General features: G+C 41.3%; 1 protein-coding gene across 1 annotated transcript; it reads left to right on the top strand.

Moving 5' to 3' along the window:
- The first annotated feature begins 7,627 nt into the window (after positions 1-7,627).
- Positions 7,628-11,361, top strand: TPT1 (tumor protein, translationally-controlled 1). Its single transcript, XM_079137007.1, has 6 exons — positions 7,628-7,783; positions 8,056-8,129; positions 8,682-8,872; positions 9,370-9,475; positions 10,116-10,232; positions 11,153-11,361. The coding sequence occupies exons 1-6, from the start codon at positions 7,756-7,758 to the stop codon at positions 11,153-11,155; spliced, it is 519 nt and encodes a 172-aa protein (XP_078993133.1). The 5' UTR covers positions 7,628-7,755; the 3' UTR covers positions 11,156-11,361.
- The last annotated feature ends 1,014 nt before the right edge of the window (positions 11,362-12,375 follow it).

The following is a 12,375-nucleotide window of genomic DNA, read 5'->3' as shown; positions in this document are numbered from 1 at the left end:
AGACTGAGGCCAGAGGATTACAAGTTCAAAGCCAGTCTCAGCAATTTAGCAAGGCCCTAAGCAACTTGGGGAAACCCGATCTCAAAATAAAAAATGAAAAGGGCTGGGGATGTGGCTCAGTGGTTAAGCGCCCCAGGGTTTAAACTCTAGTACCTAAAGGAAAGAAGGAAGGAAGGAAGGAAGGAAGGAAGGAAGGAAGGAAGGAAGGAAGGAAGGAAGGAAGGGGAGGGAGGGAGGGAAGAAAAGAAAGGGAGGTAGGGAAGAAAAGAAATGAAGGAAGGAAGAAAGAAGGAGGGAGGGAGGGAGGGAGGGAGGGAGGGAGGGAGGGAGGAAGGAAGGAAGGAAGGAAAGAAGGAAGGAAGGAAGGAAGGAAGGGATGGATAGTTTTCCAAGAGGAGTTCAGAGATCATAATTTTGTTTTCTTTTGTCAGAGAATAGAATTTTATTATTTAAAAACTTTTTTTCTTTTTTTTTTTTAAATTTTTTAATTTTTTGGTACTGGGGATTGAGTCCAGGGACATTTTACCAGATCTGCCTCCCCCTCCCTTTTTTTTTTTTCATTTTATTTTGAGACAGACTCTTACTAAGTTGCTGAGGCTGACCTTGAATTTATGATCCTCCTGTCTCAGTCTCTTGAGTTGCTGGAATTACAGGCTTGCACCATTGTGCCTAGATGGGGAATGGCAATAAGATATAATAAGTGATTTGTGCAACTTTGGGTGATGCCCTTTAAGGAAAGGAGTCCCTGTTGATCCCTTTTTAATTGGCTGGACATGGATATGTCTTATTTGAATAGAGGTGTGTGGGGAAGTGAATGAACCTGTGGATGAGAAGAGAGAAAGCAGACCTCAACTTTAGTCATAATAATACCCATAAAAAAAAGGAAACCCTTGAAGCAAATATGAAACACGTTAGCAGTTGTTCATTGTAGTTGGTGGATATGTGAATGCTTACTTTTAAAAACTTAACCAGGTGCAGTGATGCATACCTGTAATCCTAGCAGTTCAAGAGGCTGAGGCAGGAGGATCCCAAATTCAAAGCTAGTCTTGGCAACTTAATAAGACCCTAAGCAACTTAGTGAGAACCTGTCTCAAAATTTAAAAAATAAAAAGGTCTGATATGTGGCTCAGTGGTAGAGGGCCCCTGGATTCAATCCCCAGTACCAAAAAATAAAAATTCCTTTAATGTCTCTGTATTTTCTGATATTTATTTACTTATTTTGGTACTGGGTATTGAACCCGGGGGGCTTTATATCTGAGCCATATCCCCAATCCTTTTATTTTTATTTTTTTATTTTGAAAAAATATCTTGGGCTGGGGTTGTAGTTCAGTGGTAGAGTGTCTGCCTCACATGTGTGGGGTTCAATCCTTAGCACCATATAAAAATAAATACATTTTAAAAAAAGATATTGTGTCCATTTACAACTAAAAAAATTTTTTTTAAAAGAAAAAACGTCTTGCCAAATAGCTGAAGCTGGCCTCAAACTGGCAACTTCCTGCCTCGACCTCCCAAGTAGCGGGGTTTACAGGTATGTGCCACCATGCCTGGCTGTGATATTTTTTAAATGTAAAAAAAGAAATTATAGTACATTCATCTGTTAGAATGTTTATAATAATTTTAAATAGCATTTCAGAAGAACAGTTAATGGCTGGGTGCAGTGGTGCATGCCTGTAATCTAGCAACTCAGAAGGCTAAGGCAGGAAAAGGAGGCAAGTTCAAGGTCAGCCTGGACAACTTAATGAAACCCTATCTCAAAATAAAAATAAAAAGGACTGGGGATGTGGCTCAGATGTAAAACCCTCTAGGTTCAATCCCTAGGACCAAGACAAAAAAATAGTTAATGATATGGGGTTACCCATCCAGCTGACTGATTAGCTTAATCATCTATTAGATTTTGTTTGGTTGGGGGCATGTTACTGGGGATTAAACCAAGGGATGCTCTACTATGGGGGTCTCTCAGTCACATCCTGTGTGGATGAGGAAAGGGCTAACTGCCAGAGGAGGATGCTGGCTATAAATAAATTAATTACCCATAAACTTATCTACTCAATAAACACACAAGATCCAATACTCCTTTTAAATGAGAGGGGGCGTGATGGGTCTGGCCATACCAGCTCTGGCCCCTAACAACAACCTGGAGTAGCCCAACTCTCTTTTATTTATAGACACACAGGTAAAGGAGCCTAGAATGGGAGGAGCTGCTTCTGTGATGAACAGGATGGGGTAGAGTTAGGGGAGCCATTTTCTCAGGGAAACTAGACAAGGAATCACTCCCACACAGTGCCACATACTTCCGTGACTGCTAGTTCCTGGAAGCCAGGCCTCTGTATCCCACTGCTCAACCTCATCTGATTCTGCTACATAAGGATGGCGTCCCACACTCTACCACTGAGCTACATCCCCAGCACTTTTATTTATTTATTTATTTTGAGACAAGATCTCAGTAAGTTGCCCAGGGACTCACTAAGTTGCTGAGACTAGCCTTGAACTTGTGATCCTCCTGCCTCAGCCTCCTGGATTGGTGGAACTACAGGCATGTGCCACTACACAGGGCTAGATTTTTTTAAAAACTAATATAAAAAGGATTCTTTAACTAATCTATTTTCCAAAAATAGCCTCAACCAGAATTGGCCTGTCACAAATCTCTTAGAGCAAGCGTGAAACAAAACTGACCAATGCTTAAGTCATCTGATGGAGAAACTGCTTTAACATCTGTGTGATCCCCTACAAACACATTAAGAAAGAATATTAAAATGTCAACAGTAATTATCTGTGGTTTTTCTGTGGTTTAAAATATTCTAAAATGTGTGTATTATCTGTATAATCAGGGAAAAGTTCATATTTTTCAAAGTGAAAAGAAATATTCAAATTTTAGAGCATCTTAGGTCTAATGACCATTTTATATTTGAAGACACTAAGAAAATTATATTCCTTAGGATACTTGATGGTTTGCTTATAGGAAAGGAAACCTAGACTCAGGCCTCAATGCATAGAAGTTGGTCTGGCACTCACAGACAGACCTTGGTATCCTTTGTTGAACGTAACCAATCTCACAAAAAATCAGCCTCAGACAAGGGCCACTTTATGACCACAATGTAACAAGACAAAAACAAAACCATAATCATGTTTTAACAGGCAACCTTGTCCAACTGGGCTAGAGAATAAAAAATAAGAATTCACTATATCCTGGGGGCATTTTTTAAATCATCTGCTGAAACTGAATAGTTAATGCCACCAAACAATATATTCAAAGAGGGAATTTAGTTAAGTCAAAATTTCTGACCTAGATTCACAAGGAGAAATGTATTTGGGATCTAGTACATACATACATAAATTTAAACAAAAGTTTCATGACATAATACTCACCTTTACTGTGATTCACCTTTTCATGTGATTCACTTTCTTTTCTATTTCTTTCTTTTCTTTAATATAACAGTTTATTTTAGCAAAGAATGATTCATGAATCAGGCAACTCTCAGAACCAAAAGAGGTTCAGAGAGCTCTGCTCACTATTCTATTTCTTTTTCAAAAGTTGTTCACTCCTCACTAAATTGTTTTCTCAACATTCAATTTAAAAAGCTCTGTGATACCAGGTTTCAGATATAAGCTAGATCCAATTAATTAAGAAGGAATTAGATTAAATATAATTAAGAGAGATGAAGAAAACTTTTCTTCATTCACTTGTTAGAAAACACTCATTGAGTCATGCCCTGACTCAGTTACACAGTAGTTAACAGAACAAAGTCCCTAATTTCAAAGATTTTATATTACAGAGCTCTGTTGTCCAATACAGCTATTAGACAGGAGTATCTAAATTTAAATTAATTAAATTTAAGCAAAAATAAACATTCATTTCCATAGTCAGATTAGCCAGGGATAAAGTGCCCTATAGCCACATGGGGCTAGTGGCTACTGTATTGGACAGAACAGATACAGAACATTTCTAGGAAGAGAACTACCTTATAACTTGACTAAAGTAATGATTTGCTGACAGTATATAGTATCAAAAAAAAAAAAAAAAAAAAGAGCAATTAGAATTCATTCACCATCTCAGAGTGAGAGGGTTCAGAATGTGCACTAGGAATGGAATAGTTTGCTGGTTCATTCCTAATCACCTGTCATAATTATATATTGTGGGGCTGGGGTTGTGGCTTAGTGGTGGAGTACTTGCCTAGCATGTATGAGGCACTGGGTTTGTTTCTCACTGCTGCATATAAATAAATAAACAAAAAAAAAAAAGATAAAATAAAGGTTTGTAGACAACTAAAAAAAAAAAAACAACGATTATATATTGCATCCTGAATCCCTCTGCCTAATTCCATATTAATCAAACCACATTCTGGATAACTTACTTTCCATACTACAGCTACGAATTTCTCATTCTAAATTAGTGGCATTCTGATTTGCAAATTAATCTCTTAGAAGTTTGGTAAAAATAAGCTGAGAACCAGAACCAGACACCGTTGCGGCTATGGTCACAGCAGGAACTACCAGCTACCTATGTTCTTCCTTGAGGTAAAAATCCTGATTTTATTTAGGATAGCAATAAGTCAGTGATAATGAGTGAGAAAATTAGAATTTGCTGTCCTCCTTGCAACTACATGTCTCCATGAAATTGCTCAGTGGGACTCCTAGAAGAGCTCTTCAAAAGGGACACACAACTGGAACACACTTCTTTTGTCCTTCCCCTCTTGTGGATGCCTGCAAGAATAATCCGATGGCTGGAGTTCCAGCATCTGTCATATACCATGTGGACAGTGGAGAAGAAAGGAAAAGGCTGGGTCCCTGATGCCCATGGAGATACTATACTCTTGAATTTCTTCTACATGAAAATAAACACGTATGTGTTTAAACCATAGGAGTCAATCCTTGATAAAATGAGGAGTCCTTCTAAGGTGCTTTTCTCATATGAGGACTTGTATGAAGAGACCAGAAGACATTCTCTTTGAAATTTCCTTACCTGCAAGAGATGCCAAAACATTATCAATTGTAAAATTTAGGACAGTCTTAGATTTTGTTAGAAATCACTCATTAAATTATTGTTAAGGAAGAGTACTGTCAAAAAAAAAAAAATTAGGGCAGACACAGTGGCCCACGCCAGTAATCTCAGAGGCTCAGGAGGCTGAGACAGGAGGATTGCAAATTCAAAGCCAGCCTCAGGAGATATCAACTCAGCAAGATCCTATCTCCAAATAAAATACAAATAAGGGCTGAGGATGCGGCTCAGTGATTAAGTGACCCTGGGTTTAGTCCTCAGTACCAAAAAAAAAAAAAAAAAAAAAAAATTTCATGATACCAAAATGAAAACTATTCAGTTTAGATAAAGGCCAAGTGCTTGCCATTTTGTCAGCAGCTTACAATAAGTAATTAATTTTACCCTAATCAGATGTATTCCTGGTGCTCTTAAGTAGGCATTTTCAACCCACAGTATGGATTTTTTAGACCACAGGACCATATTTATAAAATATCCCAAAATTCGAATCTGATTCCTGAGGCCTTCTTTTTTTAGAATATGTAATCACAGAATTGCCATGAACTATCAAATATGAACCTGAGATAGAAAATCATAAAAATACAAGTTAATCAGCTATCTGCAATCAACAAGTAGATCAGCAATCCATTATAATACAATATGTATTAACTAAGTCCCCAAATGTTTCCAAATACCATAGAATTAATGGAATAGTTTCAGGAAAAAATTAAGAAGTGTTAAATATTGGGAAGAACTACACATCCAAATTCTACCAACATTTATTATTCACCAGTTGAGAATACTAGGCATTTTCTTCTTCTTTCAATTTTTTAAAACTCCCTTTTATACTAGGGTTCAAGGGAAGCTGACTTTCCCAAGGTCACAGACCTAGTAACAGATAGTTAAGATTTCAACTTAGGGTGCCTTGGTCTCCTCAACACTCTTTTTCACTGTTTTTATGTAAGTTTTAAAAATGTTTTTCTTTGGATATAGAGCTGGAGAGAGTAATGTTAAAAGGCCTTAAAAGGGCTCTGTATAAGTGAGTGGGAATATTTTGAATAATGTGACTGTTAAAGCTGATGAAAACAATATGCGTGGAATATTCTTATTGGGGAGTATACTGAGGGGTTGAACCCAGATGTGCTTTCGCATTGAGCTACATCTCCAGCTTTTTTTTTTTTTTTTTTTTTTTTTTAAACAGGGTCTCATAATGTTGCTAAGTCACTAAACTGCTGAAACTGGCCTTGAATTTGCAATCCAGCTCCCTCAGCCTCCCCAGCTGCTGGGATCACCGGCGTGAGCCACGCGCTGGACAAGGATTCCACTTCTTAAGTGTTTGTCACTTTGACTTCAACATCCCAATACTGTCCTTTGTCCTGTTCTTTCACCGGCTTGCTCTTATTCTGATGAAATTTTTTGTTGGTTTATGAAAATTTGTTGATATATAATAATTGCCTGCTTCTTTGACTCACCAGAATGAAAATTTCTAGGAGGGTAGGGTAGATCTGGATCTAACCTTTTCACAGTTGGAACCTCCGTGGAAATTCCAGTGCCAGGAATTACAGTAGAGCACAAAAATATTGGGGGAATGTAATAAGCCCTCAGATTTCATCCTGGCATACACCACTGCCTTAAAGACCATCCCTAAAAAGGGGTGTTTTTTGTTTTGTTTTTGTACTTACTAATTAGCTCTAAAGTCCTTCAAGTAACACGTGGGCAAGTGGGAATTTCCCTATTTTTGTTTGGTAACTTTGTAGCACCAGGGATAAAATTTACATTTCATCTTGATATGACAACAGATCCCCTTTTCCAAACAAAGCACGTAATTCAAGCCCAGGTGCAAAACTGGAAAGAGGTCTTGAGCTGTCTGCCACAGACAGATGAAAAATTTTCAAATACGGGACCAAATGAGGGATGGGAAAGACTTGTAAAACGCCTATGACACCTTCCTTCCTCCCCAGGTCCCTTAGCCACAGACCCAGCGCCCGCCTCTCTTCCCCAGAGGCTGGGCTGGACAGCCTGCCCAGATCCCACACTGGACTCAGCTCAACCCCACAAAGACATGGAGAAGTCCAGCTGCAAAGCTGCTGAAAACTTCTCTGAGGGTCTCGGAGGTGTGAGGAGCCTGACAGGAGCCCAGAGCCCGGCCCTCAACCTAGCAGACAGCGCGGTCGTTCCCTTTAGGCTTCAAGGTCTCCACCCTCCGTACCAGTAATCCCCCTACATCTGCTGACACTTTTGCTCCCAGATAGTGGCGGGGTGGGTGCGGGGGGAGGACGCGCGCTGCGCTAGGCGTGGGGCGGAAGCTTGAGACGTCATCTAAGCCCCACCCAGGACCAGCACCTCCAGGGGCGGCCCCGCGGGGTAATGCTGCCACGCCCTGCCTTCCCAGCTCGGCCTCACCCCGGGCCGGGGAGCGCCGTTCAGCCCTTCCAACTCCCCTTCATCGCGCGATCCTCCCGCCACGCCACACGCACTCAGCCCAACGCGATAGTGTGTCTGCGCCAAGTCCCCGGATGCTCCTCTCCCCTCCCTCCGATCGCGTCGTGGCTCCGCCCTCGTGTGGCTCTGCGTGCCACGTCACCGCTTGCGGCGCTTCCGGAGGCGCAGCGGGCGATGACGTAGAGGGACGTGCCCTCTATATGAGGTTGGGGAGCGGCTGAGTCGGCCTTTTCCGCCCGCTCCCCCCTCCCCCCGAGCGCCGCTCCGGCTGCACCGCGCTCGCTCCGAGCTCCGGGCTCCTGCTAAGCTAGCGCCGCCGCCGTCTCCCTCCAGTCGCCATCATGATTATCTACCGGGACCTCATCAGCCGTGAGTACTGACTGCACTACCCCTGCTGCCCCACGCGGAACTGGGATGCGGGTGGGAGAGCGGAAGGCGGACGCCGCCGCCGACCTGGGTCCAGGGACGCCGGCCACTTTTCCGGGGGCGAGGAAGGGTCGGTGCCGGGGACAAGCGCCCGGGTCCCGAGCGCTGGGGCGGGGCGGGGGCCTCGTGCGCCCGCCCGGCGCGGGAAATGGCGGAGCCGGCTCCAGGCCTCGGTGCCGGCGCACCGTGACGAGTGGTTCTCTGTCCCCGAGCAGATGATGAGATGTTCTCCGACATTTACAAGATCCGGGAGATCGCGGACGGGCTTTGCCTGGAGGTGGAGGGCAAGGTGAGTTCGTCGGGCGGCCTCGCGGGGGAGGCAGCCTGGCGGGCGGGCTCGGGTTTCCGCGACTCCCCCGCCCGAGGTTGTGCAATCCTCTCCGCCCCCTCCTGGCGGAGGAGTCGGCTCTTTCCGGGCTCGGGTTTTTCTAGAAAAGTGGAGGCGGAGCTGAGCCTGGAAATAGGTCCGCCGCCTCGGCGCCCATCCTCCTTCCGGGCGGTCCGGTACAAGTTGCCTCTGATTTGGGAGCCCCAGACTCCTAAACGTTTGCGCTATCTTCACTTAACCTGTGGCGACCCGGGAGCCCACAACTGGAAAGCCTTCTTTCCACATGGTGGTAGTGAACCCATTTTCGTTCTGGTAAACAATTAGTTCCTGTTGTTAAAACATTTCGGGAACTGACATATACGTATTTTTTCCCCAAAACGGTGCTTTGGTGGTTTCCAACAAGAATTAAGGAATTAAGAGTGTTTGGTGAGAAAGCATAAACTGCTGGCATAGAAGTTATTCTGGATTTTTTTTTTTTCCTTTTTGTAACGAAACTACTTAATTTTTATGCAGATGGTCAGTAGGACAGAGGGTAACATTGATGACTCGCTCATTGGTGGAAATGCCTCCGCTGAAGGACCCGAGGGCGAAGGTACCGAAAGCACAGTAATCACTGGTGTTGACATTGTCATGAACCATCACTTGCAGGAAACCAGCTTCACAAAAGAAGCATACAAGAAGTACATCAAAGATTACATGAAATCGTAAGTTATCTTCACAACACCCAATGTCTAGGATCTTTGAGGACTTAAGGGTTGGCCAACTTTAGTTCTTTAGCAGTAGATATGCCTGTGAAAGTTTGTGTTGATAAGCTCACTGACAAGGGTGGTTGCTTTTCAGTAACTTAATGTGAGCCTACTTAAGCATGCAGTCTGGTCTTAACTTCTTAGAATAATATATTGAAAATAGTTAATGTATAGGGAATTGTAAACATTTCTTGAAAGATTTTTTTCTGTAAAGTAGTAATATCTTAATTATGCTCTGTTATTTTGCTTATTGAAAGTTAGGCCCAATGTTGCAGAATTATTTGTTCCTTGGACTTTTTACTTTAAAAAACTTTTATTGAGGGCTGGGGAGATAGCTCAGTTGGTAGCACAAGGCCCTGGGTTAGATCCCCAGCACCACAAAAAAAAAAAAAAAAAAAAAAAACTTACTGTTCAGAATTCAATACTTTTAACAACTGCTTAATGTACTGTTTTAGAATCAAAGGCAAACTTGAAGAACAGAGACCAGAGAGAGTAAAACCTTTTATGACAGGGGCTGCAGAACAAATCAAGCACATCCTTGCTAATTTCAAAAACTACCAGGTAAATACTTTCTCTTTTTTTGATCAAAAGAGTATGATTTTAGCTGCAAAAACAAGTTGAGGTTTTCAATCTTGTGACTAGAAAACAAAACTCACCTGCTAAACATTTTTCAGTTCTTCCCCCTCCTAAATAGACTGACTTTGTATTTACAATTCCAGTGTCTTATGCCACTAGCTTTTGGATGCATCTGAGCTTGTTCAACCTGTTGTTGGAAAACTTCAGTGACTTACCTTTGTATCTAAGATGTAATTTTAAAACAATACACATCACAAACTAGCTCTTTAATTTTTTAATTTCTGTGATATCTTGGTTACACCCCATATGGTGTGCTTTAATCATTGTCAGCCTAATGCTGGACTACTGAGTGTGCAGGCTAGCTTGGAATTCTGTATGTGGGCTTAATAAAGTAACAGTTCCTAGAAAGCCTGAAGTGTTCCAGGATTGCTCTGCACTATTATTTTGGTCATTATTAGTGCTTTAATCAGGTGAACTGATGTTTGTGAGTAATGAGCACTGCTTTTAGGCATCAGAGTTTTTACTTACTGGAATTCCTTGATTTTTGTGGTGTAACAGGTTTTCTTTGATATGACACATACATATTTTCATACAGTGGTCTAATTCTGGATATTTGTTTCCCAAGTTCTTTATTGGTGAAAACATGAATCCAGATGGCATGGTCGCTCTCCTGGACTACCGTGAGGATGGTGTGACCCCATATATGATTTTCTTTAAGGATGGTTTAGAAATGGAAAAATGTGTAAGTATGAGAAAGTGGGTTGACATCAGTAATGTGAAAATGGAGATATTTTAGATATGAGTCTTGGTTTCTTGAAATAGAATGGATTCTACAGCAGGATTTTAAAACATGGGATCTAGTGTATTTCTCTTTGGGGATCTGAAGAGGATTGTATTCACATGAAATAGACTCTTGAGGTATTTAAAGGCCTAGAGTCTTGGTTATCTACAGAAAGTTATAAAAGCAGTTTAAATACTGAATTGGAGATCAGAGACTACCTTATTGATCTTCCCCATTAGATATGACTTCAGTTTCTCCGATTTTGCCACACGTGCATGAGTGTTAGATTCTTTTTCACTTTGGTTTACTGATGATTAGCAACTGATGGTTGAAAGTCTAAGATAGTATATTCTAGTAAGTAGCTAGAACTGACTGCTAAACTGATTAGAAAATTGCTTTAGAAAAATTAAAAGTTTTAGTAAGAATAAGTGAATATTTGCTTTGTTAAGGAACTTGCTACAGGAGGCTTATACAGAAACGAAGACATTCATTGTCCTACCTTAACAGCTGTACTGAGCAAAATTAATGGCAGTAGTGGCCTAAAAATAGGGACAGTAGAAGATGATCACTCAAGGTGGTTGGTCATTCATAGGGTATCTGAGCTTTTGGGTGGTATAGCTGCAAGTGGAACTTGATGCAGAATAGGATTTTTCTGGAAAATGAGCTACCCCTGATTGGGTAAAGATGATCTGCATCCACTGATAGACCTTGAACAATTTGCTGTTGTTCTTTTGGTTTGCACTAGGATGCAAAAGAAAGTAATCCCTGCGCTTTCTGTCTGTCTTTGTGGCAGTCCAGATTGAATTGGGGAATACATCTGTAGGTTCGAAAAGTTGAGTATTTGGAAAAGGTGTTAACGTGACCTTACTTTATTTTTACAGTAACAAATTTGGCAGTTGCTTTGGATTTATCATCTGTCATCATAACTGGCTGCTGCTTGTCATCCACACAACACCAGGACTTAAGACAAATGGAACTGATACCATCTTGAGCACATTTATTTTGACCGTGATTTATTTGGAGTGGAGGCATTGTTTTTTAAGAAAACATGTCATGTAGGTTGTCTAAAAATAAAGTGCATTTAAACTCACTTGAGAGAAGTTCTCTTAGTTTAATACATGTTTAAACTAAATCCAACCTGTAGTGTTCCTGGAGAAGCTAGAGCCTGATTGTAGGCCACCATTAGAAAGCTGACTGTCTTCAGAAAATTCCTGCAGTGAAAACTACTTCTGCAACTGGAATATAAAAAAACAAGAATCAAAGTTTTAATTCTGACTTGTAATAAAGGGAAAGACATGCTCATAGCAGTGCCAACATTTGAAGTGTGGAACCCTACACACTGCATCACCTACAACGGAAGTAGTTAACCCTGGAAGAGATTACCAAAAGAATAAAAAGAGACTAACTCAGTTGGAAGCAATGTATTGTCTGAGCTTATTTTAACCTAAGTAGAATCAAGTCACCTGGAAAGAACCACCAATTCCCTGTTAACTAGAACAGGGGTTGGCAATTGGGCCCATCCTGCCACCTGTACAACTCCAGGTGGTGGTTGTATCTTTAAATGGTTGGGGGTGGGGTTAAAATATGGGATATGAAATTGAATTTGTGTCCAATTTGTTGGGGCACTCAATGTATGGTTCAACTGGCTTTTTTTTTTTTCAATCTATGTGTATAAATATATTTTTAGTTGTCAATGGACCTTTATGTGTGGAGGAGAGAATTGAACCCAGTGCTTTACACATGCCTGGCAAGTGTTCTACCATTGAGCCACAACCCCACCCTTCATCTGTTCCTTTTAAAATGGCAAAAGCAGAGTTGAATGGGATGGTTGGACCTTGTAAGTCCTTATAATAGGTCCCTTTATGAAGCTCACCAATCCCTGCTTTAAAAGAGGTGGAGGGCTGGAGTTCTGGCTTAGTCGTAGAGCACATGTGAGTCACTGGGTTCCATCTTCAGTACCACATAAAAATAAAGGTATTTGCGTTCAACTAAAAATTTTTAAATGGAATGTGGCGTAGCTGGTGGGCAGAGGAAAAATACATCTGAAAAAGCCATGAGCTTTGAAATTGGTAAGAATATGCATTTGCCTGACCTAGAGCAGTTA

Source organism: Sciurus vulgaris (genome assembly GCF_902686455.1).
Source record: "Sciurus vulgaris genome assembly, chromosome: 4".
Lineage (NCBI taxonomy): Eukaryota > Metazoa > Chordata > Mammalia > Rodentia > Sciuridae > Sciurus > Sciurus vulgaris.
The sequence above is the reverse complement of the archived record's forward strand: the minus strand, read 5'-3'. Positions and strand labels throughout refer to the sequence as shown.

Coding starts and splice junctions, on each gene's coding strand:
- TPT1 (XM_079137007.1), top strand. CDS start 7,756: ATGATTATCTACCGGGACCTCATCAGCC. Junction 8,130..8,681: donor GCCTGGAGGTGGAGGGCAAG/GTGAGTTCGTCG, acceptor ATTTTTATGCAG/ATGGTCAGTAGGACAGAGGG. Junction 9,476..10,115: donor CTAATTTCAAAAACTACCAG/GTAAATACTTTC, acceptor TTGTTTCCCAAG/TTCTTTATTGGTGAAAACAT.